This window comes from Oryx dammah, unplaced genomic scaffold (assembly GCF_014754425.2).
Source record: "Oryx dammah isolate SB20612 unplaced genomic scaffold, SCBI_Odam_1.1 HiC_scaffold_11163, whole genome shotgun sequence".
In the NCBI taxonomy this organism is placed as follows: Eukaryota; Metazoa; Chordata; class Mammalia; order Artiodactyla; family Bovidae; genus Oryx; species Oryx dammah.
This window is the reverse complement of record NW_024080556.1, coordinates 2,445,849-2,473,528: the sequence shown is the minus strand read 5'-3', so window position 1 is coordinate 2,473,528 and position 27,680 is coordinate 2,445,849. Positions and strand designations below refer to the sequence as shown.

Sequence of the window (27,680 nt, the reverse complement as noted above, 5' to 3'; positions counted from 1 at the left end):
ACATAAAGTATATATCACAATATAAATACACATCACATATGTAAAACACATCTAAGAGACTAATGACAAAGCTTGTTATATGCCAAGCACTGTTCTGAAAACTATATGCGTTAATTAATTAAATCCTTGCAAAAGATCTACAACATAGTTAGGGCTGAGATGGGACTTAAACACAGGTAATGTAGCACCTAAGTCCACGCCCCTAACCAATACATCATTCCCTTCTATTGTGTCCATATTCACCAAAAAGCAGCTGTTAACTTTGCTGTTATTACTGAGTCCCAGTAGGAATTGTGGAGTGTAAATCTAACTTCTTAACTTCCCTGCACTTTAGCTTCCAAGGCAGTAATCTGCCTGGGTAACTTCTCTCTCCTCTGGGTTAACTTTCTTTGGGTCTTTACCTAAGAAACACTCCCAGCATATCTTAAGATGTGCAAGTTACTAGATACCTTTGTTTAAAAGGAAAGTTGTCTTTTCTAAAATTAGCAAGTGATTTTTTTAAAAAATCACTTTTTCAAAACTTTTAAGTGCATAGAATTTTAATAACATAGGTAATAGTGACAAAAAAAAACTGTAAAGAACAGTTCTCTCTACACACTATATATTTATAGTTGTGATTATTCCTTTCCCTGAGTGTGTAAATGGACTTCATAGGTTTGCAGGCACATTTTGGCAAACTTTCAGGCAATCAGTGTCCATTAGGAAATCAAAATCTGGGAAAAAAATCTAAATTACCCAGTCAAGGCAGGGTAAAATTTAATTAAAATATAAGTAACATTAGTTTCCTCTAAGAAAATATCTCCTTGACATTTTCACTTACTCTTATCTGTTTTACCAGTAGAGTTCCACTTTGGCCGCTGTCTCGAATCACCAACAATGTCCTCTGTAAAATGAGCCATCTGGATTTTATTCTTATAGGAATCCTGCAGTCTCTCTCTTCAAGATCACTAAAGGCTCCTTCATTCTAAATTTAAATGTGTATTTTCTTAATCTTTATTTATCTTGACTTCTCTGGAATATTTGACCAAGTTGAACACTCCCCAAACTTGAAATCCATCCCCAACTTTCATTGCAGTCCATTAATCAAGTTTTCCTGTTTTATCTTTCCTTATTGCATCTCTAGTTATTCAACAAATATTCATTTAGTGCCTACTATAAGGTAGGCCATTTTGCTTTTTTGCATTTATTTTCCACGATGATGGTCTTGATCCCTGTCTCCCATACAGTGTCACGAACCTCATTCCATAGTTCATCAGGCACTCTATCTATCAGATCTAGTCCCTTAAATCAATTTCTCACTTCCACTGTATAATCATAAGGGATTTGCTTTAGATCATACCTGAATGGTCTAATGGTTTTCCCTACTTTCTTCAATTTCAGTCTGAATTTGGCAATGAGGAGTTCATGATCTGAGCCACAGTCAGCTCCTGGTCTTGTTTTTGTTGACTGTATAGAGCTTCTCCATCTTTGGCTGCAAAGAATATAATCAATCTGATTTCAGTGTTGACCATCTGGTGATTTCCATGTATAGAGTCTTCTCTTGTGTTGTTGGAAGAGGGTGTTTGCTATGACCAGTGCATTTTCTTGGCAAAACTCTATTAGTCTTTGCCCTGCTTCATTCCGTATTCCAGTGGTCATGAGTGCCAAAGAATTGATGCTTTTGAACTGTGGTGTTGGAGAAGACCTTGAGAGTCCCTTGGACTGCAAGGCGATCCAACCAGTCCATTCTGAAGGAGATCGGCCCTGGGATTTCTTTGGAAGGAATGTGCTAAAGCTGAAACTCCAGTAGGTTGGCCACCTCACGTGAAGAGTTGACTCATTGGAAAAGACTCTGATGCTGGGAGGGATTGGGGGCAGGAGGAGAAGGGGACAACAGAGGATGAGATGGCCGGATGGCATCACTGACTCGATGGACGTGAGTCTGAGTGAACTCCGGGAGTTGGTGATGGACAGGGAGGCCTGGCGTGCTGAGATTCATGAGATCTCAAAGAGTTGGACACGACTGAGCGACTGAACTGAACTGAACTGAACTGATACGCTAGGCACTCTAGGCACTCTAGACACTAGGCACAGTAGCAAATAAAATGAATTTCCTGCCTACCTAAAGATTATTGATCTCTGTTTTTTTTCTCCATCAGTTGTTCACCAAACCCCATTCTTAGGCCATCACCCCTCCCCATATCTGTTTCCACTATTTTTTTTAAACTTCTTTAGAAATCTGTCTTTATGGTATCAACTGCTTCTTTCAAGATTACTCCCAGTATAATTTAGAACAAGGGATTCAAATCCTAAATTCAGTACTTGTTTTATTAATAATAACCATTGATAAGTTCTTGAAATACTTGAAGTCTGAGGTTTTTCATTTGCAAAATGGACATAATAATCACACCTACATTTAAGGGCTGTTGTGAGATAAATTGGAAAATGCAGTGAAGTGTTTAAATTATTTAGCACTTAAAAGGCATTCTATTGTTATGACTATTCCTTTCTTAGTCCCTCATTCTCTTATCCTTATTCTTATTCATTCTTGATCTGCCTATAATTACATCATCTCTAATCAGTAAACTCCCCTCTTTGGATGACTGTACTCTCCTAAACATTAGGTTTCCCAAACCATGGTCATTTCTTTTCTCACGTTAGCTCTATTCCTTAAATTTCTCATTTAGATTGCTGACTCTATTATTCTTCAGGCCACTGGAGTTGAAAATTGTGAATTCTTACATTGTCTTATTTCTGTGGGAGCAATCACTATTTAAACTTTTAGGTGTTTTGATGATATGATCCATATTTTCTTCATCAAAATATTACCAGTTGTATCATAGACTCAGTGCCCCAAAATGCTTGTGGGGTGAAAAAATTGAATTAGAATTAAGGAAGACAAAAGACTAGATAGGGGTTATGTTGAGGACAAAGAGCAGGTGCATAGAAACTAAGGGATTAGTAGAACTTTAAGATAGGGAGGGGCATTTCAAATCTGTAATCTTGAAGGGAGTCAGTTCCTCCTGATGATGAGTGCATACTGATGGGCGGCTGTTGTCAAGTTAGAGGAAGAGTCCACAGGAGAGCATTCTGCCTATTTTCATATGCTTACAGTTAAGTATGTATTTCATAGTTCCCTTTACTCCGAGGAAATACATGGACAATTTGTCCTTAGAATGACAGTTCTTGCCAATGTTTTCATACCCTTTCACCATTTGTACTCAAAATTTAATGCCTCAGGGAAAACACTTGAGGTTTTTCCCTTTAATCAGGCTCTGTGCCCACACAGCCTGCCTGCTGCTGTTGCCTCATATCTACACCTTTAGCCAGCTTCCAAATTGCATTAGTAGGAATGATTGCCAGGGGAATGATGCTCCTCATTGCTGAGCCCTTAAATAATCAAGCTGCCACATTCATGCTTCATCAATTACAGTGATTGCTCTCTAAAGATAATCCTATTGCAGATATGTTTCTCTCCTTGGTGGGCTCTGGGGGAAATGAATCCATTTCTAAATAAATACCATTATATTTAGAATAATTGAAATAAGCATAAGTCTTTGAAAGATTTGGATAACTTTTCCACATGCAAAAGAAAAGCTTCTCACAGTCAGAAGGAATATAGTATGTCATGTTCTCCTTGTATTGTTCATGATGAAAATTCAAGCAAATAATGTGTTCTCCATATGCTGGGGACCAAGTTTTGCCTCTAATGTTATTCTGAACCGTCAAGAATAATTATTATAGTATACGAGTGTATAGGAGTAAATATGCAATGAAATGTGAAATACTAAATATACATGAGTTTTAAACACCATTTTTCCAAAACCTTTATTATTGGCATATTGTAATTTAATAAACTAAAGATAAAAATTCCAAATCTTCTGTTTTAGCAGTAAAATAGTATGTAATTTTGGAAACTTTAGTAACATTTTAAAAAATTGATTATTCACAGTGCCTATTGCCATTTAAGACAAGTTTTTAAAAATAATTTTTATAGTCTGTGACTGAGAGAGACAGTTTTCAGCTGACTGATTCAAAACTTTACAAGTAATTTATGCACATTTGATGGAATTTAATCAGAAACAACTTGGATATAGGAAGAAGTAGCCAATAAAATATCTGAATTAATATTTTCAACTTGGCAATTTGTCATCATTTTTTTGTATAAGGCTATCCATCCTATTTCTGTTTTGAAACATATCTGATACCTGTTTCTTTAAATTAGACATAATTTTCACTTGGCTTTATGTTTCTTTGTCAGGTATTTTGCAATATGGATGTCAATGGGGGAGGTTGGACTGTAATACAGCATCGTGAAGATGGAAGTCTAGATTTCCAAAGAGGCTGGAAAGAATATAAAATGGTAAGTTGGAAGAATTTACATAGTTTTTGACATTTTATAGTGAGATTTTCTTCACTACACTGTGTGATAAGCCCTTGTATTTTTAGATGTCTTTTAAAAAATAAAATGATACATTTTATTTTAAAAATAAAATGATACATTTTATTTTAAAAATAAAATGATACATTCCTGACATTATTCTCATTAAACACAAAGCACTCATAAATCTTTTTCAATAAATGATTTCCATGTGTACATCAGAAATAAAAATATGTTACTGAAATTATTTAGCAAACTATTATATATTATCTGAATTTGTTCCTGATTGAATGAGGGTGGAGGAAGCTAGAATTCGGACCCAGTCTGGGATACGTAAGCCAGGACAAGAGAAGTGTATAGGGCTGTGGGCTGTGGAGCAGAACTGGGGGGCACCATCAATGACTTCACTTGAGTGGCTGGCAAGTTGTTGCTGGCTATGGACTGAAAACTCCTCCAATGTGGCTAGGGTGGGCTTCCCCCAGTATAGTGATCCAGGGTTATCAGATTCATTATGTGGCAGTTGACATCCTTTGAGCACAAAAATAGAAGCTTCCAGGTCTTTGAAGATTTATTAAACCCAGAAATGGCATGTTACTTCTACTGTATTCTTTTAGTTAAAGTTGATGACAGGACCAATCCAGATTCAAAGTAAGACAAGTACACAAGGGTATGAACTGGGAGATGTGATTGCAGTCTCCAGAATAACAGTAGATAATATCATTACCATTATCACCATCATCATAGCTACCCTTTCAGTATTTTTATGTACAAGTCTCATACATAAGTTCTTATCTAATTTTTATATCAAATGTATTGGTTAATACTGTCCCCATTTTAAGAGGAAACTGAGCAAGTTGAGAGATCAATCTTTCCAAGATAATACAGTAGATGGTTGAAATAATCCATAATCCAATAATCAGATAGTGCCTACAATATTAACTGTTAAAGTCTGCTGATAAATTATCAAGAAACAGTAATGGAAGAGGATTTCCTTTTGCAAACTAATCTCATCTTTTACATCTAAATGTTCCGGGTAATTCTTGTCTTGACAAATTTTTGACAGATTCTCCTCTCAGAAAGTAAAGAAAGAGATAAAGAGAAATATTGTACTAACCTAAGTTCTGCCTTGATATTCATGTTGAAAATGTGTAAAAACTGTGGTTTGCTTGTCAACATTGCAGTTTACCCATTAGTAGGTTAGTAATTGACCAAACATCAGTAAACAAAGGGTTTTAAGAAATGAAGGAAAGTGTCTACTGGTGTCTCTTTATCTACAGTATTTTTTTTTTTTATCAGATTTAACACTGAAAGTAAGTTAATAAAGTTTGGAGTTACACAAAGTTGGAATCTTGATATCTTCCATAAACTCAAGATAGCAAGGTTGGCCAAAGCCAACAAGGTAGAGTTCTACAAAGATAAATGTGATGTCTTTCAACCTAGACCAAAAATACACAAGATTAACTGTGAGAACTTAGAATAAAGATGATGTTACTGAGCAAGGGCTAAAGAAGCCAATCCTATGGCACAGGCTTTTGAGAAAAGAAAGAGCTTTCATTTTGAGGTAAGCTGGAAAGGAGACAGGAGGCAAGGCTCTCAAATCTGTCTCCACAATCCAGAGATCAGGGTGAAATTTAAAGGACTAGGGGAATGTCATACTTACAGACAAATTGGCTAGTCTTGAATCAGTCCATACAAGCTGCAGAACCCAGGTTTTATTTATTAAAAGATTTCTTGGTTTGTAAAGTCCTCCAGAGGCAACATTTCAATTCTTTGGTTCTGTAGATTGTTCTTGGTTCTGGAGTCACCCTGGAGACATGGCCTCCTGTCTGCACATGCACAGTTCTAGTCATCACTCTGCCACTTAAAAGTGGAGTGATTTTTAGCAAATCATTTAACCCATACCTTAACTTTCTCACTTGTTAGGAGGGGACATTGCTAATAGTACCTCACTTGCCTTGCCAGGGATATTGTGAGAATTAGCTGTAAGTAAAGCACTTGGCACATTGAATTGTCAGTAAACTTTAGGTATTATTATTATCCAAGATTAAAACATCAAAAACTGCAAATGTTTTCTTAACTCTGGCAAAAATATTATTTGGCAAATCATCTTAAGTCATGATTATTTTCACTACTAAAATAAGTTTTGAAGAAGTTATCTGAGAATTAGACTATAGCTATAGAATCTGGCAAGTCTGAAATACATTATTTTTAATACTAATGATAAAAGAAAATTTAATATAAAGTTGTCATCACAGTGACTTTCCAAAATGGTGACATACTAACTGTAATCATCTGCTGCCTTGGCAAACTAGGTATATTAAGTAAGAAAGATTGACATATGAAGGATGTCACTGATTCATGTCTTATAAGCATTTGTCAAATGTATATATTTAAGCAAGTTTTTTCATTGTTGGAATGGGGCTGAATTATTCTTTAATCACAGCTTTTGTGAAGTTTTCTCCTCTCCCTTTTTCAAGGGAGATAGAAAGACTATCTTTTATTCAAACTAGAACAATTTATCAGCTTAGTGTCAATTCTACACAATCAGAAATGAGATAAACTCTAAAATTTTGAAACATTTTGGCAAAAATGAGTCTGATGACATTTTATTGTTTTGTTTTAATTTTAAAAAAAAGCCGTGGTACATATACACAATGGAATATTACTCAGCCATTAAAAAGAATACATTTGAATCAGTTCTAATGAGGTGGATGAAACTGGAGCCTATTATACAGAGTGAAGTAAGCCAGAAAGAAAAACACCAATACAGTATACTAACGCATATACATGGAATTTAGAAAGATGGTAACGATAACCCTATATGAGAGACAGCAAAAGAGACACAGATGTATCAGTTCAGTTCACTTCAGTCGCTCAGTCATGTCCGACTCTTTGCGACCCCATGAATTGCAGCACGCCAGGCCTCCCTGTCCATCACCAACTCCCGGAGTTCACTCAGACTCGCGTTCATCGAGTCAGTCTATCCAGCCATCTCATCCTCTGTCATCCCCTTCTTCTCCTGCCCCCAATCCCTCCCAGCATCAAAGTCTTTTCCAATGAGTCAACCCTTCACATGAACAGTCTTTTGGACTCTGTGGGAGACAGCGCAGGTGGGATGATTTGAGAGAAGAGCATTGAAACATGTATATTATCATATGTGAAACAGAGCACCAGTCCAGGTCGATGCATGAGACAAGGTGCTCAGGGCTGGTGCACTGGGATGACCCAGAGGGATGGGATGGGGAGGGAGGTGGGAGGGGGGCTCAGGATGGGGAACACGTGTACACCCATGGCTGATTTATGTCAATGTATGGAAAAAACCATTACAATATTGTAAAGTAATTAGCCTCCAATTAGAATAAATAAATTAATTAATTTAATTAAATAAAAATTTTAAAAAATTTATCATATGTTATAATTTGGTTAACTGTCACCAAAACACAGGGTATAAAGTGTTTCAGTTGTTTCCTCCAGAGCTTTCTTTCACCTGCAGACAAAGCAACATGACTCTACAAAGAATGAGCATAGACTCCTTATGCCAGCTCTTACCAGTCACACCCACTTCTGCTCCCTGAATCAGAACTGGCTGCTACATCCTTTGGGAAAGAGAACTTGACGTGTACCAGTTACTCCTTAATCTTCACTCTTCTATTGTATACAATAAGATGCTTCACTTCTTTCTCAAGCACCGACTGTAGGACTAAAGTTTCATCCCTCCTTCCTTTCTGCCTTTCCTCTCTCCTTCCCTTTATACTGGTTGATATCTGTGGGCTGACTCTTGCTTCATAAGGTCTCCAGAACAATATGTTAAAATTATCAACACATGAAATTACAAATATATAATTATTATTTTTAAACCTCTCTCACCATGGAAGACTTGCAGTTTAATTGATTCTTAATGTTGGCTTTAAGACTACAAAATCCTTTACCTAAGCTTTGTTTTCACTTAAAACTTCCTTATGAGGAGATTCAGCAAAATCTGGTTTATGGATTTGTAAAGATGTTTGCCAAGGGGGAAGTCTGGAGTGGGCTTTTTTAATGAGGCACTTAGGGAACAACGTTAACTCCTTCAAGCCATGAGAATACCATTTAGTGGGCTACAGTAATAACACTTATCAGCAGTACTTTTGCATATACAGCCCAATCAAGCTAGGCATTCCAAACAGTACCCCAGTGGCCTAACTTTATAGAAGGTAGTGACTAATGCCCTGGAGACAACCTGTCTTTGTATTGAAAACATTTAGCTCCATAAACAGAGCTTCCTATTTACACAAATATCTCATTCTGAGCACCATACCTTTTGGGAGTTCTTTGTTTCTGGAAAGAAATTAAGAGCACACTTTCAACTTAATTTTATCGTATTCACATTAAAAGGAGAAAAATATGTATCAGAAATTTAAAATGCTGAAATATTCATCTTTTGATCTTTCTTGGGCTATCTCAGTAGTTAGAGGAGATGCACAATTGAACTGTATATTAAGCACCTTTGGAAAGCCACAACTCAGTAACCCTGACTTCTTATTTGTTTTCTTTGATCATTTTATGAAAAGAGATGAAACCTACAGGGTACATAGACTGTGTCTGATTTCAATTGTGTTTCAGCCATAAAAAGCCAACACTTCCTATGAATATTATCATGCAAAACAAAGTATCAGAGACAATGATTTTATCAACTTGGAAAAATACAAATCAAAACTGAACATTTTTGCAAATTTTGGCAAAAGCTAATGAATATTAATCTATTCTCTGTGTGCTTATTTTTTTAAAGCAAAATGTGGTTTATAAGGCCAATTTTAAGTCAGCATTAGTTTAAGCTAAATTCTAGAGTCTTTTGCCTTTTGTTAAAGAGCTAAAGGAGAAATAAAATTGATAAACAATCTATCTGAATTAGGAGATCAGAATCATAATATGTGATTTTTAAAATTATGTTATTATGATTGGCAGGGTATGGTATAGCATCCTTGGATTTTATTTATAAAAAAAGAACAAGTTCTGTTTTTATTGTCTATTCAAAGGACTTACTGCTTTTTCCAGTGTCAACACTGAATTTTGTATAAGACTTTACTTTCATTCTTATGACTGTTGCAAGCTATTTGGAGTAAAATATAAAACCTGTGGTAAACTGTTAGGTATTCAATAATATGTAAATCTTTTTTTTTTTTTTTTTTGCTTGTTTGTGCATTGTCCATCTCTGTATTTCCAGAAAAAATATGAATTTTTTTCAAAGACACTCCCATAATATACAGTCAACACTTAACTGCTAATATCTTCAATATAAAGATGAGGTTTAGTTTTATGCCTGTTTTTTTTTCCCTATGTACCTCTTAGATAATTTGATCTGGTTAATTTATTATTTTTCATTTGCATTCAGAATAGGTATTCTACATTATAGTCCTATGGTTCTCCACCTTTAGTACACAGCATACTCACCTGAGGAACTTTTAAATGTACAGATCTCTAAGACCGCCCCAGACGTACCAAGTCAGAACCTCCATATGGGAACCAACCAAGTCATCTATATTTTGAAAAATCTCCACAGCTGTTTCTGATATGCACTGCCAGTTAAAAGCAAATGTCAGAACTATCAAGTTATTAGCATGGGTTTAAGATCTCAAAAATTTCTTTTGTAGATCCTAAACCTTATGAGATGTAGTGAGAAAGGAATTTAAAAAATAGAACCAAGGTAGAGATAAAGAAGACAACTTCTCTTTAGCAGTAGGAAAGCAGAAACAAGAGTAAGAAGATAATCGGTAGACACAAGCTATTGTTTGTGCCATAGCTTAGCCCCTATTGCAACCAGCTGGTTCAAACTTCGTATTTAATAATTAACTTCTTGGATTAAAATGACAGTACTCATTTGTATAAACCAATACTCAACTTATAAGAATACATTAGTTCCTAGCATCTGAAAACCATTTAAAGCATTGATTCAGTATCTCCTTATTAAACTTCAGGCTAAGACAAGACCTAGGATTTCTCATATAGAGTGGAAAAGAACCTACTTAATGCCAAATAGCTTATAGTCTCTTGGAACAGAGGCAGATAATCAGAAAATTACTATATATTGTGATATATCCTCTAATTATAATAGAAACTAGATTTTTGTAAAGTACTCGTCATGCATCAACACTGAGATAAATGCTTTGAATATATTATCTCACTTCTTTCTCACAACATTGTATGTGGAAATATTTTAAATCCTTATTTTGCATATGAGGAAACTAAGACTCAAAAATAAGAGCAAGTATGTGGCTGAGCAAGACTTCCAACTGGAGCCAGAGGTAGGGAGTAGAAGTTGTTTAATCAAAGCTGTCTTTGTGACTAGGTGTCAGATCCATGGTTGCCTAATAAACTATTCAATAGACAGTTTACTAAATTAGGAGGAACCCATTTTCCCTTCTTTCTTGAATTTTTTCATCTTTTTTTTCTGCATCATCGCACTTAGCTATTAGGTTTCCTCCTACACTCTGTCTCTAACTGAGAGATTGATTGTGTTAGAATCTCTCTACACATTGATTCCTTGCAGCCAATAGAGCATATATTTAGAAAGTTTTCCGGAAAGGTGCATGAAATAAAATTTTGTTTTATCAAAACAAATTTCATTCCTTTCTCCTCAGTTGTTTCTTCCTCTGTCTTCAGTCACAGAAAGCAAACTGTTTAGGAATGGTTATTAGCCTCCACCTAGAGGGGGTACAAGCTTGCATGCCAAGCTGGGAACGAAGACACATGGAGGAATTACACAAATGTTCTTCCTTTTCGGAGGCTTGCTGGAGATCACTGTGCTTTTCCCCAGGAAGGCTGGAGAGCTTTTATATCCTTGCAGCTATTTCAACAGCATGGAATTATTTGACCTAAAACTTCACACTTCATCATCCCCGCCTTCCTTATTCACATTTAGTATAATTACTGAATCTCTTCTAACTGACCACACAAAAGAGGGAATCCTCAAATGGCTATAGAGTTTTTTCATGTCTGAGCTGAAAAGAAATGCAAGGAGAATTCCAGCGGTCTTCTTTTCCTTCCCAGTGGCTTCTGCAACTGAGAATGTGCTAATTTTCAGTCCCCTGTAACTTTCTGCTTTGCTTACTCATTGAAGAAGGTAAATTTCACTCTTCTCCATGGTATATAGCACCAGTTTCCCTAAGAATGTGTAAAATTCTTAGCACATTTTAAATTAAGATTTCCTGCCACTGTGGAGCTCTTGCAACCTGTGACTTGAGCATCTTAAGAACACAGAAGAAAGGAGACCCTAGAGTATGGACTTCAATAGATCCTACATCTGTACTCTGGGCTACAGGGAGATGATCTTAGGGGATGCATGTACCCACTGCAGTTTGGACAAAAGGTGTTTAGTTAATCAAAAACTAATTTAAATTGAGATACATATATGCAACTAAGTTAAAATTGTGTGTGTGTGTGTGTATATATATATATATATGCTAATACATTTCATTGAAAATACATTCATTTGCCCACATTTTTAAAATGGAAGCTCAACGCTTATAATTCTGAATTAGAGATTCTTTCATAAAACTTTCCCATAATCAAATGCATCAAATATTTGGCTTCTGTTTTTGTTTTTGTTTTTTTTTTTTCAAACTAGAGCAAGTAAGCCATATAAAAAGCAATGTATGTTAAAAGTCCTCTAAAGTTTTATTATTTTCTTCAGTCTTTTAGGATTGTTGCAACAACTTATAGTTCAAAAGAATTTTTAGTGATTTGCTTTCATAGAGCAAATATAAACATCTAAATTAGTTTTTACCAAAAACAAAACAAAATTCCTCTTTCCTGACTAATATTTAACTTATTTATATCACGTTATAAATCTTATCATTGCCAAAAGAGAACTGGCATAAATGAGTTTGAGACCAAACACAGTTGGTCTTTGGTAAGTAACTCAGTTGGCAGATGGGGGTGCACAACTGTATTTAATACGTTTAGTGTACTCTGGGTATTAATATACTTTAAAGAAAAAATGAAAAATACTGCTCCTTGTAAGTTGGTTAAAGGAGAAATCATTAAAGAATATTTCTACTATAGTTGTAATTCTGTAAAGTTGATATACATTAAATTTTAAAAGAAATAAATATTTTTCAAATTCTATCCTCTGTATTGAGGAAATAAGAATTGCTGCATGAAACAGGGCACCCAAAGTTGATGTTGGGACAACTCAGAGGGATGGTGTGGGGAGCGTGGTGGGAGGAGGGTTCGGGATGGTGGGACACAGGGACACCCTTGGCTGATTCATATCGATGTATGGCAAAAACCACCACAATATTGTAAAGTAATTAGCCTCTAATTAAAATAAATTAATTTTTTTAAAAAAGAATTGCTCTGATTTTCAGTACTTTCCTCATTCTTATTCATACAGATAGAATAAGACCCTTTATTAGTGAATACCTAGGTGAACCAGAGAAGGAAATGGCAACCCACTCCAGTGTTCATGCCTGGAGAGTCCCAGGGATGGAGGAGCCTGGTGGGCTGCCGTCCATGGGGTCTCACAGAGTCGGACACGACTGAAGCGACTTAGCAGCAGGTGAACCAGAATGTTTCTTTCTGCAACATCAAAGTATATCATGTGATTATTAGACACCTCCAAGTTTTCCAAGTATCAAAGTGCACAAGATAAATGGATTCAGATGGATCAGATTCAGATTTATGGACTGGTCTCAGACACTTTGATTCAGGTTGGAGCCTGCCAGGAATATTTATTTTCAACTAGTGCTCCAGTGATTATGATTCAGTTGGGCACTTTAAGAAACACCTTTGAGATTCAACCAACCTACCTACAAGAATTAAGTTTAAAGGTTATTTTTCTGAATTCAACTGCAGAATACTATAGTCTTTTGTTTTCTTCCTTCCTGCCTTTCTTCCATTTTCTTTGAACTTCAGTAAAGCATATGGAGTGCCCAGTGTATACCAGCATTCTACTAGTCTTTGAGGATTCACAAATACAACACAACTTCTGTCCTCAAGGAGTTCATAGTCTGGTCAGTAAAACATGTAGATCAGGAATTATACTGAACTTCAAGTTTTACCAAGGGATACTTTCTGAGGCAGTTGTGAATACCCAAAATCTAGAGCACCAGGAATCTCCTGCTGCTGCTGCTGCTGCTAAGTCACTTCAGTCGTGTCTGACTCTGTGCAGCCCCATAGACGGCAGCCCACCAGGCTCCCCCATCCCTGGGATCCTCCAGGCAAGAACACTGGAGTGGGTTGCCATTTCCTTCTCCAATGCATTGAAGTGAAAAATGAAAGTGAAGTCGCTCAGTCGCGTCCAACCCTCAGCGACCCCATGTACTGCAGCCTTCCAGGCTTCTCCATCCATGGGATTTTCCAGGCAAGAGTATTGGAGTGGGTTGCCATTGCCTTCTCCAAGTAATCTCCTAGGGTTTTTAATTTTCCTATCGCTAACATAACCAGCATTAAAAGTTAGCTTTCTTTTATGTACTACTTCTTTTATCCCACAAACAAAACTGTTTTGAACGCTTAGTAGCAATGACTGGGATTGCCTTAAGAGAACAGAGGAAATTTGTTGAGATTCAGGGCTGGAGCCTCCAGCTAGATTCCCTCACTAGCTCATAAGTGTCAGCCTTGTACCTCCAAATCCTGATCTATGGGTGTGACATATTTAAGTGACTGAAGTCTTGGATTTACAGATATGCTTATTATTACTTGAAAATGTTAAAAGCTATAGAAGTTAAGGGTCTAGTAATCTGTTTGTTACTATCTAACATAATTTGACTGTGAATAATAATGTCATAAAACAATAATAGTATTGTTAAATAACTTCTGATGCTACTCATTGGAAAATGTTTAAACTATGTTGAAAATATTCCATTAACTAGTATGTAAGAACCATTTTCAAAAGCAAGTTGTGATTGAGAAGCATTTACTGGTTAAACCTATTAACCAGATTCATTTAATTCGAAACATTCTCATCTACACAGATTTGAATATCGTATTTTTACTGTGTTAAGAATTATTGTAATGAGCCTTGGAGAGGAACATAGCAGAAAAATACTGAGTGTGTAACTGAAGAAAGTATATAAAAATATGAAAGAACCATCTTTTAAAGAATATTTTGTTATTGTTTAGAACATAATATTAAACTTGAAAAGGTCTCCATGAATTAACCACTGCACCTCTGTCTTCTTTGGCAGGGTTTTGGAAATCCCTCTGGTGAATATTGGTTGGGGAACGAGTTTATTTTTGCCATAACCAGTCAGAGGCAGTACACTCTAAGAATTGAGTTATTGGACTGGGAAGGAAACCGAGCCTATTCACAATACGACAGATTCCACATAGGGAATGAAAAGCAGAATTACAGGTAAATCCTTCTTGGGTGTGGTGTCCAACTGCCTCATGCCTCGTCACTTAGGAGCTTTAATAGAAAAGTGTGGAAAATAAAGAAATGATCCCTCAAAATGAAAATCAATCTGCTTTGGCCTATGACGGAGAGAGACCCAAAGCCCTGTAAAGTCTTGTTCAAACCTGTAAATTTCAGTTTTCACAGACTGATTATTTTGATGTTGGCTCAAATTCTAGAGATAGGGAATTAATTCAGGTGTGATATTATTGGTCTTATTTTCACGATTGCTATCATTGTTATGAAGGTGCAGTAAATTCATACATATAAAACTGATGACAGAGAATTGACTCAAACTCAGGGGCTTGAAATAAATACTGTTTTCTACCAGAATGTTTTACTTGCACTTTCCTCATTTACCTTTCTTAGATTATTTTTTACATTATCTTGAAGGTGACAAAGAGGGGTAAAATTTTATGTTTGAGTGATTAACATGAAAAATAAGGTGAGGCATAATTTAGAATTTTTTGGTCAAAATGTGAAAGACAGAAGTAACTCCAAGTAATAATATCAATATACACAACATGTTGTTTTTTATATCATTGCAGATATAAAGATAGACAGACTATATCCTTAATTGTTAATATCTCAGATTATTTTTTTAAATGAACAGCTTGTACACTAGAAAAGAAATCACTAAGCAAGTAACACAGGGCAGTAAATTTATTTCACAAACACTACATTGCTTCTATCTTCTAGAAACTCTACTAGGCACTGGCAAATTTGCAGTCAGTGATGAGATCACTAGTCTCCCAGACCTCAGAGTTTATCTTTGTTACAAATTAGGTCACTAAATAACTGGTTGGCCTTCCTTGAGAACAGGAAGTATATTTCAGTCGCTGTTATAGCACTACCCATAAAGGCAATACTTGGCACATAGCAGGTCCTTAATGATTACGTGTGACTCAGTTCTGTAAATTAGATAAACAGTTAATTAGAGTTGCAGTGATTTTAAACTCTTGATATTATGGCTACTCTACCCTGGTCTTGGAAACACAAGTGTAGGCATGAAAGGGCTGGCACCCTGCTTCAAGCAAAATGCAGTGACAGCTACCAAGACCTGATGCTTGTATTCCACCCTGTGTGGCCATCTCCTCATAGTTCAACTGTTTCTGCTGCTTGCTTATATTTCTGAGACATGACATGCCTTCCTTCAGGAGTTTAAATCTATAACTCTTTTATGAATGCACCTCATTTTATTTTAATGGATTATATATGGGATTGAATCCTTGGAGATATAATAATCATTTTCTTAACAAACAGTGATGATATCACTACAACAGAAGATGTGAAATTGATCCAAGGAGTTGATAGTCTCATGGTGGGGACTGAGGGTGTGCATATGGCAACTCAAGAAACAAAAGAAAAGACATTTATAAAATCCAATGGAGTGTGAGAAGAAATGTTTCCAAGGAGGTCAATATTTTGAGAGTTTTATAACAAGAAAAACCACTGTAAAACATCAGGGATACTCTTGTGTAAATGTTTTGAGTTGAAACTTGAAACTATATGAAACTTGGCTAATGTCAGACAGACTGACAATAGGACTAGCAAATAATTAGTCTAGTCTTTTTCTAGGCTCCTGAAGAATTTGTTTTGGTTCTTTTCCAAAACGTCTCTCAGTGTGTGTGTGTGTGTGTATGTGTGAACATGCTTATGAGGATGGGGTGGTATTAAGGGTACAGGTTTAGGGGTGTTGGAGGCCTCTGAAGTAGGCTTCAGGATGCATAGTATGATTGTCATTCTGGCATCTGCTTGAGGAAGGCACGCTTGTCTCCTCTTCCAGGCCCACTGCCCTCACTGAGCATTTCCCGGTCCTTGAGCATCTTTGTAATTTTGACCCAAATGATGCAGATCTGTGATCAGAAAGCTAAAGTGAGGTGTGCACTCTGAGATCTCCATTTTTGTCCCTTGAGAGAATTGTGAACGTTGAGAACCAGAATTACAAGTCCAGAAGGAACTTAATCATTTAATTCTAAACCTTTGGTTCTAAAGAAAACAAAGCTGAGGTTCAGAAATCTACAGTATTTTTGCCCAAGGAAGGAGAAAGACTTAAGCATGGGATGTTTGAGTCCTGCTGGTTCTGTGTAATTTGCACTCTGTAATGCTACCGTAATAAAGCTGGTGGCTCTGGCCCTCTTTCCTGCCAAGACCGAGCAGAAAACAGATCTGTAATCATCACCTTCTTATGTAGTTAAATATTAAGATTCACATTGGCATCAGTTGAGAAATTAAAGCTCATTAAAACATAATGCCTCTCTGGTGAAAGCTTAGTTGAAATAAGCATACTATAAACTGGCGTTATTATTCAGTCTTTTAAAGAAAATCAAACAGAAGCTTGAAAAGAGAACCTCCCCACCTGTCTCCTCACTCATGCCCCACACTGATTCTCCAAGTCCAGTAACACCATGGGTGGCCTCAAGTCGGGACTGCAGATGTCCAGCTTTGCTTACGGTGCATCTTCTGTGCTAGGTTCTCTTCTCTCTGAAGAGAAGAGAGGATGCCTCGCTGTGATAAATTCTTAAAGGAATTAATGCACTTATATATAAGTATTTTATAATTTATTAAATTTTTTTTTGTACTATAATCATTTAATCCTTACAATGACTTTTGAGCCAGGTACTATTAGATACATATAAAAATGAATAAACTTGGATGAGGCTTTGGAAAATTGACCTGCTCAAATTAAACTAAATTCCAACTAATATCAAAACTATGACATTCATGACAGGTTTTTGTTTTCTATTTTTACATTTTCTATATTTTTTCCTCTTTGAAATTAAAATCAGAAATTTTTGAGCTTTCTTTTTTAAAGTATTTTATCTTAATAGTAATTGTATTTGGAAAATTCTTATAATAGTTGTGGTCATACTATATAAACCAAAAAAAAAAAAAAAGGTTTAATATCTTTCTCATACTCTAGATGTTTACTCTAGATTAAAAATAAATGTTGTGAATAGATTGATGAGCTTACAAATGTACATGTAATACATGTATTTTTCTTTTATCCTCTAAGGAAAATTCAATCTCAGATAGAAAATAAAAGCTATAGAACCCAGGAGAATATAAATAAGAAAAAACAATAATGTGAGAGTGTTGTGATAGATAGATCATGTGAAATAACACACAATCAACATGAAATTATTAAATACTTCCTCTGGAGAGGTAGTAGTATGCAGATCTTGTCATCCAACACCCAGACTATTATAAAGCCTTCCTGCCTACAGTCTTGATTCTCTCAAATATATTTTCCAAGCTATTATTAAGATTTTTTCTGAAAGATAATCTGACTTGGTCTCTGCCATCCTTCACATATTTCAACAGTGTTCAGATATCTACAGGTAAAGTCTGCCACCTAAAACTCATCATGACTTGATCCTAGCTACTTATTCAGCTATTACTACCATGCTGCCCTGAACAATCAGATAACCCCTCATTGTGAATATGGTCCAGAAACTACTTGAAATTTCTCTTAACCATCCATGCCTCTTCTTAAGTTTTGTTTTTAAAAATATTTTATCTTAATAGAAATTTAATTTTGAAAATTCTTATAATAGTTGTGGCCACACTGTATAAACCAAAAAAGAATTTTAAATAGATCTTCCTCATGCTCTAGACACATACTGATTAAAAGTAATTCTATATCCTCACCCTATACACATGAATCCAACTTTGGATGCATCTCTAAAGTGTCTGCCTGTGATGTGGAAGACCGGGGTTCAATCCCTAGGTCGGGAAGATCCCCTGGAGAAGGAAATGGCAACCCACTCCAGTACTCTTGCCTAGAAAATTCCATGGATGGAAGACCCTGGTGGGCTATAGTCCATGGGGTCTCAGAGAGTCAGACACAACTGAGCGACTTCACTCACTCTAAACCTTTAAGACTTTCCTTTATTCCAGAAAGTCTTCTATGACACCTGCTATAGTGTAATCTGTGATGTGCTCACCTGTGGCTCCCCTCGGAAGCACTCCTCCTCCCACCTGCTGGGAAGGTTGCACCCTAACAGCTTGTAGCCATGGTCCCCTGAGTATGCCTGTGTGTGGCTGAAGAAAATCATATCATTCAAGGTCACTGCTCCTTCCTACAGACAGATTGCATCCAGTGAGTCAGTACAGGAATATATTCGAGACTACTTGCCCTAATTCAGGACAGTTCTGAGAGACTATCCAGGGCTTTCACTTGAAATTAGCTGATATGGTCACTGTGACTGCGTGTGAGCCCAACTTCTCCTTCTGCTTAGTACTGCTTCCTTCAGTCCGCCACAGGAATCAGTCCTAAAATCATTCCTATAAATCTCCCTACACTGATTTCCCAGAGAAGTGCGACGTCACACTCATTCTCAGGTCAGTTTGGATGCTTTGTGGTCCCAGACAAAGATTCATAACAACCTGTAAATATCCACAGATCTGACTGCCAGCCTGCCAATGCAGGAGACGTGGGTTCGATCCTTGGGTTTGGAAGATCCCTGGAGAAGGAAATGGCTACCCACTCTAGTATTCTTGCCTGGAAAATTCCATGAACAGAGGAGCCTGGAGGGCTTCGGCTCATGGCATCACAAAAGAGTTGGACACAAATTAGCGACTAAATAACAAATAATCCACATTTTAAAAAAATGGTTTCTATAGGCTAGAAACTTAGAAATTAGTGGGAAAGATCATACCCATGGTAAGATAACCACATAACAATGTCTATGATCTTTCCCGCTAATTTCTAAGTTTCTAGCCCATAGAAACCATTTTTTTTCAATATTGAAGATACCTAAGCCGGCTAAATTATTACTAACAATTAATATTTGTTATATGCTGAATATACACTATGCACCAGATACCTTGTTTTATATAAGAAAATTGAAGTACAATACTTCACACAAGGTCACAGGTACTAATAAAAGTCACAATTTGAGCTTTGATCTTATAACCACCCACCATAGAGCCAAGCCTTAATAAAGGGAAATGCATCAGTTAATTTCTGGAATTAAATACACTCAAATAATATTCTAAGAGATAAAATATGTTTCTTCTAACCCCATTTCTGTCTTCAATAATCTGAATGTTGTGGACACATTGTTTCATTGCTCAATTTTCCATTCTATAATTTATTTATAAAGCTCCTTGCAGCTCAGAATTTACTAACTAGAATAAAAATCACCTTTATGTATACATTTATTTTTTACTTTTCTCCCCTTTAATTCTTTGATAAATGATTACATTTTGATCTCACTAAAAAAATACTTCAGTAAGATTTTTTATCAGCTTAGGGCTTACAGTAACCTTTTTATTCTTATTAAAACTTTGTCAGTTCTAATGAGGGGGATGAAACTGGAGCCGATTATACAGAGTGAAGTAAGCCAGAATGAAAAATACCAACACAGTATACTAACACATATATATGGAATTTAGAAAGATGGTAATGAAAACCCTGTATGCGAGACAGCAAAGGAGACACAGATGTATAGAACAGACTTTTGGATTCTGTGAGAGAGGGAGAGGGGTGGGATGATTTGGGAGAATGGCATTGAAACATGTATACTATCATGTAAGAAATGAATTGCCAGTCTAGGTTCGATACAGGATACAGGATGCTTGGGGCTGGTGCACTGGGATGACCCAGAGAGATGATATGGGGAGGGAGGTGGGAGGGGGGGTTCAGGATTGGGACTCAATGTACACCCGTGGCTGATTCATGTCAATGTATGGCAAAACCAATACAGTATTGTAAAGTAAAAAAAATAATAATAATAAAATAAAATAAAGAAAAAAAAAGAAAACCTTTAAAAAATAAAACTTTGCTGATTTTTGCTGGTATGAATAGTCAGTGGAGGAACACATGCTGAGGCTGAAGCTCCAATACTTTGGCCACCTGATGCAAAGAGCCGACTCATTGGAAAACACCCTGATACTGGAAAAGATTGAAGGCTAGGAGGAGAAGGGGAGGACGACAGAGGACAAGATGGTTACGCAGCATCACCGACTCAACGGACATGAGTTTGAGCAAGCTCCGGGAGGAAGTGAAGGACAAGAAAACCTGGCGTGCTGCAGTCCATGGGATCACAAACAGTCAGACACACCTGAGAGACTGAAAAATAGCAACAAATATTTGGAGTTAAAAAAAAATACCTAGCCACCACCACATCGAATGTTGAAAAGAAAAATTTAATTGTGGGTTTAGGGATATACTATGATCTACCAGAAAGAGCTCTGGACTTGTGTCCAACTCTTTATGACCCCATGGACTATACAGTCCATGGAATTCTCCAGGCCAGAATACTGGAGTGGGTAGCCTTTCCCTTCTCCAGGGGATCTTCCCAACCCAGGGATCAAACCCAGGTCTCCTGTATTGAAGGCATATTCTTTACCAGCTGAGCCACAAGGGAAGCCCGGAATCAGAAGATGTGGAAACTTAAATAGTGAAATCTGGCTTCACTATCCGTAAAGCCAACTTGGTTCCCTCAGTCAGTGTTCAGTCAGGGAAACAAAAGCTTGATGAATATTATGGAAATAGGGATTTATTTATACATATTACACCTTACACAAATATAAAATGAGTTTGGGAAGTGACGTTCTGGAAGATGAAGGTGAATAATCAGAGGAAGGGTCAGTAACACATATACTTGAACCCCAGTCTGGTGGTGGAGAAACTGGAGCCAGCAGGGAAATTTGAGAAATCAGGTACATCCAAAGTGGACCACAGCAGAAGAGATCTCAGAAAGCTGTAACGATGTCACCTGGGGCTGTGCAGTCAAGCATCTAGCGGTGAGTCTGGACACATACTTAGCATGGGGGGAAGCAAGCCAGATTCAGAGTAGAAAGAGGACAAGCTGAGAGGTGCTGGACACCTCTGACCCTGAGCATTACCATGTCTAATGGTAATCTGAGAGCCAGACCATACTTTATACTTCCTGCTAATCTGAGAGCTAGACCATGCTTTATTTCCATCAAGTCTCATGCAAAGTCCTCTCTGGGCCAACTCTAATCTGAAACAGTACAAAGGAGATTCTAAGAAACATAGTTCTCAGATTAACCAAGTTGACAGTAGCATAATCTAGCCTAAACTTGGGCAAATCACATAATAGAGTTATACCTCAGTTCTTAGATGGGGATAATGTCCTCTCTTCTGTAGTTCTCACCATTTTGTTATATGAATCCAATTAGAAAGAGTTTGTAAACATTTTTGTATTGGGCAAGATTAAGTGCGATACAACTATGAAAGATGTTTTATTGTTTAATTCAATTTTTATCATACTGAAGATGTTTATTATTTATTCAATAAAAAATTTAGTATATTCCTCTATTAAAATTCAACTCTCCACCATCACTGTCCCCAAAATGTCTTTTACTGATTGGTAGTTATCTGTTTACTTCTTTGGATGCAGGATTTAGTTCAGATTCCCTCAAAGCATCTCAGGTCTCTTTAGTCATCTTTTACTGAGAGCAGTCTATAACACACTCATCATTAGTATTAAAAAAAAAAAAATCATGGTCAGTTTTCCTCAGAAATAAATCATGGTCAGTTTTCCTCAGAAATGTCTCTTTATTAATTTATCTGCTTATTTCTTTCTGATGAGATTCAAATTACATTTTTTAGACAAGAATGCTAGATAAATGATACTATGTACTTCCCATTTTATCATATTCAAAGACACAGATGGTGATTTTGTCCCATTACTAGTTGGGCTAAGTTTAATAACTTTAAGTTTTGTGAGATTTCTTGGCAACAGAATACGTAGTTATAAAGAAAATTCTTACAAGGTATGTCACATAAAGCTGATTTGTGTTGGTTGAAGTGGTCGTGGGGACTTTATTACTACAATATCCCTTTGGTTTTCCCCTTCTAGTGCCTCAGACATTTGTAGTACACTGTACTATATTAGTATACTCTGGAAAAATAACGATTTACCAACTGGAGATAAATTTTGTATATGATTTTGTCAAGTAACTTTGCATGTTAATTTTTTCCATTCTTGGTTTAGTTTGTTCTCTGAAGTTTATTCCTTTGATCTTTTTATATTAACTCAATTAATTCTCAGTTACAGATAGTATAATGACAGGCTTAAAGATAGCTCTTCTTTAAGCCAATAGAAAGTTTGTATTCATGAAATCTGAATGATAATGTTTAACTATTTAATTTACATTTTAGATTATAATTGTAATCTTGCCATTATATTTATAAATATACTTTATATTTATAGTTTGGGAATATTCTTCTCATTTTATCATTCCCCTGTTATTTGTTGGGGATGAATGATGCTTTCAGGGTAGAACTGTCTATGGCTATGGTAAAGCCTTGCTCTGAAAGAAATTCCTATGTGTTTATTTTCTACCTTGATCGATCCAGATGGAAGAGATAAATAAGATGTTTAAACAAAATTACCCAAAAAAGCAACTTAAAAATAATTTGGCCATTAAACATCTTTTGGCACAAAGTTTATTTTGGTAAATATTTTTATTGGGAAGCAGTTTTATGTATTGGGTAAAATTGCATTGATAATCAAAAGACATGAACTCTAGACTCGGATCTCTAGTTACTTTTCTGGGTGACCTTGAACAAGTTACCTTACTTTCCCAATTTTCAGGTACTCAGAAGTAAACTGAAGAGCAAAAGGAGTAAAAAGGAGGGATAAAAAGGATGAAGTCTTTCCAATTCCAAAATCCCTTTTTTCAGTCATTAAAGTCTTCCCAAACCATGTATGTATTTTATGGACAAAACAAATTAGTGCGGATTGAAAAGAATTCTCTTGAGTCTCCCACGTAAATTTAAGTCCTGCATTTTTTATAGGTATTTCAAAAGTTTTTTCAATTCTTAGTGAAATGTTTTTAATTTTTCTGATCCTCTGGGCTGCATGGTCCTAGATAGAACAGTAGCATATGTGTTTAAATACTAGGGGGAAATTTATTTCTTACAGCAGTTCTGGATGGATCAAGGTAGAAAATAAACACATAGGCAATCTCTTGGCAGATTCTAGCCTCTTAAATTTTTAACCTAGATATCAAACCTAAGGCTTTAAGTAGTTTTATTTGTATTTTCAAATAATTTCTCCAACTTGGGAGTTGTATTACTTTTATTTAGACTATGATGTTTGTTGTGGTTATGCTTTCTAAAACAGAGAAGGAATTGTTTTATTTAACAAAATTTGTATTTTATAATCCTTAAACTGAGATGAAGTATTTCAAGAAGAAAAAGACATGATCTTACAAAGTCACTCTGTGTCTTCTTCAGGTCTTATAAGGGTCAAGAAATCTCTTGACTATAATGCAGATTAATGTCAGCCTCCAGAGTCTTAGATTTTTCCAAGATGAGAAACACCTTGATGCTGCTAGGTCTAAGAATTCCCAGGATTCCTGCTCCAGAGTGAGTAACGCTGGGGCTGAGAGAACTACTGTCCTGGAAATGTGTAGATTGGCAAAGATTGTTAGAACCAGCTAATGCTGCCTCCAGGAAGTAATCTGTAGAAATGTCCTATGATCCCACCGCCGGGGGTCCTCCTAAATATTGGCCACCACTGAAATGATGAAGGTTCTATGTTCAATGAAGAAAATATTTGTTATTTTCTATTATGTGCTGTCCTAGGGTAATATTTCCAGAGATATTTCAGTACAGTAATGTATGTGTGTTTTCACACATGTCTATACTCATGTGCCTTGGAGCTAGGGGTAGATAGCAGACAGACAAACAGGCAATTACAGTGCCATGAACATAGTGAGTTCAAGGATAAAGAGAAATATGGCATTAATGGGGGGACCTAACCAGTTTTAGGGGACTGGGGAGGCCTCCAAGAGGTGACCTAAGTTGACATTAAAATGGCAAATTAGATTTAGCTGGAGAAATAAGTCAAATTGGAGAAAGAAGAGTGAATAGCATATGTGAAAGCTTGTAAGTGAGACCCAGTATGTCTCATTAGGCAAACTGCAAGTAGTAAGGTATTGTATTTTATAGAGTATAAAAAGATAATGATGGAGTACGAGGCTAAGAGCAAAGAGGAGAGCCAGACAACTAGTAATATGTCAGAGACTTAGGGCTTAGCCCCCAAGCGCAGCCTGTCTTCATGATCTTTTCTCACATTCATTCAATTTTTTTTTTCACTCAATGTTTTTATTACCCTGTTCAATAAATATGAGCAATAGCAGTGTGCAAAACATGGTGGGTGAGGCAAATACATACAACTTAACATTTGTCCTTCAAGACCTTAACCTCTTTCCTGACTTGATTGTCTTAGCTCAGACTATAGAGCTCTGTTTTTTAGGTTGGGTAATGAGCCCCTTCTATGTGCTCTCCCTGTGCTCTCTGCATACCTTTATCAGACTTCTTATCACAGCGGATTGTAATGGACGATTCCCTCTTATTGGACTGCCATTTCTAGGAGGGCAGGGACCTCTCTACAATGCATGGCATATGTCTGGAAAGGAAGCATTTTCTAATAAGTATATGAAAGACATATCAACAAAGATATCTTTTGTGAATTCAGCAAACACAGCTGATTACTATATGGCCATTATTGATCCAGATGCCAGAAATTCAGAGACCAAGTCAATATCCAGATGTTTATGGTAAAGAATGGCAACATATGACAGTTTCCATGTAAGGTTTTTAATAAAGTATTATTTTTTAATTTCTTGGCTTGTTACTTGGATGAAATTCATTTCTTTGATCTATTCAACTGTAGACTTTTCTGTTTATTTTTTTTAACCTCCAAAAGTTATGCAAGAATTTCTATTTTGCATGATGCCAAGCAAATGAAATAAAATGTTAGTAAAATAAATGTAAGGCATATCTTATTCCCTCAGCTGATTAATTCTGGAAAAGGATGCTTTATTGCTGTCATAAATAAGTAGTTTGTGGGTTACAAGGACTAAGTACTCTGCCTACAATTTTGATAGCTGACACTAGGTGAGTAAACTGTTTTTTTGTTTGTTTGTTTTTTAGAAATCACAGGTAAATAACTGTGAACTTATCAGAAAGTATGAGATTTAGTTATATTTTTTAGTGAAAAGCTTTTAACTGATGAAAATGACAATATAAAATATTGACTACCCTGTAACTAATACAGTGCTTTTTCTCTGTAGATGATTTATTTATTTTTGAGAACCTTTACTCATTTCAACCATAAGTAGTTACCCATGAAGCTTCCCTGATGGTTCAGTGGTAAATAATCCACCTGCCAGTGCAGGAGACATGGGTTTGATCCCTGGTGGGAAGATCCCCTGGAGAAGGAAATAGCAACTTAACTCCAGTATCCTTTTTTTTTGGAATTCCCATGGACAGAGGAGCCTGGGGGTATACAGTCCATGGAATCTCAAAAGAGTCGAACACAACTTAGCAACTAACAATTGTATATGAACATTAAATGCTCGACTATAAATTCCGTGCTGATAGTATAATCATAACAATTAACTCTGCTGCTGCTGCTGCTAAGTCGCTTCAGTCGTGTCCAACTCTGTGCAACCCCATAGACGACAGCCAACCAGGCTCCCCTGTCCCTGGGATTCTCCAGGCAAGAACACTGGAGTGGGTTGCCATTTTCTTCTCCAATGCATGAAAGTGAAAAGTGAAAGTGAAGTCACTCAGTTGTGTCAGACTCTTAGTGACCCCATGGACTTCAGTCTACCAGGGGGTTTTCCAGGCAAGAGTACTGGAGTGGGTTGCCATTGCCTTCTCTATATTAATTGAACATTTGTGTGTGTTTAGTTTTCAAGTCGTGTCCAACTATGCAACCCTATAGAATGAGCTCCCCAGGCTCCTCTGTCCATGGGATTTTCCAGGCAAGAATACTGGAGTGTTAGTGGAGTGCTTAGCCATTCCCTTCTCCAGGGGATCTTCCCAGCCCAGGGATCGAACTCACGGCTTGTGCTGTGTCTCCTTTATTGCAGGCAGATTCTTTTACCACTGAGCCACAGGGGATGCCCAAAGTAAAAGTGTCAGTGGCTCTGTTGTGTCTGACTCTTTGCTACCCCATGGACTGTAGCCCACCAGGCTCCTCTGTCCATGGAATTCTCCAGGCAAGAATACTGTAGTGGGCAGCCATTCCCTTCTCCAGCAGACATTCGCAACCCAGGTCCCCTGCAGATTCTTTACTGTCTGAGCCAGCAGGAAAGCCCTTTACTTGAGCATTTACTTCGTGCCATATATTTGCAGGATGCTTAGATATGTCTCTTTTGATACTAACATACAAGTGCTTAAACTGTTCTGCTCATTCTTTATTGAAAGAATCAAAAGAAAGAAAGAAAAAGAAAGTGAAGTCGCTCAGTCGTGTCTGACTCTTTGCAACCCCATGGACTGTAGCCTACCAGGCTCCTCCATCCATGGGATTCTCCAGGCAGGAATACTTGAGTGGGTTGCCATTTCCTTCTTCAGAGGATCTTCCCGACCCAGGGATCAAACCGAGGTTTTGCGAATTGTGGGCAGACACTTTACCCTCTGAGCCACCAGGGAAGCCCTATAGAGTCAAAAGTGCTGTTTTATTACTTGCCCCAGAAACTCAACTAAACACCTGGAGAAAGAATAATTTTAGTCTTATTCATTTTTAGACTGCAAATGAAAAACACTTCATTCTCCTCACATGTGTTTATGATCAATTCTAGAGAGAATTTTAAACAATTGGTGTCACAACATTGTTGTAAAATAATTATTTTAATTAACTGTGCCTTAAAAATAATGGATGTGTTAAAAAGCAAATGAGTAGTTTGTACTTATTTATAATCTGATTTTTAAATATACCTAGTATTCTTTCTTAGGAGAAGAATTACATTTGAATATGATATGCTTCTTTAATGTCTTCTAACCTAGAGCGTATGCTGACAGAGATATCAAGTCAATATTTTCTTGGCTTGTTAATAAATAATAATTATAATATACTTAGTGGTCCAGTATTCATAATTATTTTGTTTTTTCTCTTACGTGAATATGGTTTTGCTTTAATTTACGTAACTTCACTAAAATTACTCTCTTAATAGCTG

The 27,680-nt window shown here is 36.5% G+C and overlaps 1 protein-coding gene across 1 annotated transcript in view; it reads left to right on the top strand.

Annotated features, from left to right (window-relative positions):
- LOC120860691 (angiopoietin-1) overlaps nt 1-27,680 on the top strand; it is a 296,807-nt gene that overhangs the window by 237,716 nt on the left and 31,411 nt on the right. The window contains exons 6-7 of the mRNA XM_040236442.1: nt 4,241-4,342; nt 14,524-14,690. Coding sequence (XP_040092376.1) covers nt 4,241-4,342; nt 14,524-14,690 — 269 coding nt within the window. The remainder of the gene's footprint in view (nt 1-4,240; nt 4,343-14,523; nt 14,691-27,680) is intronic.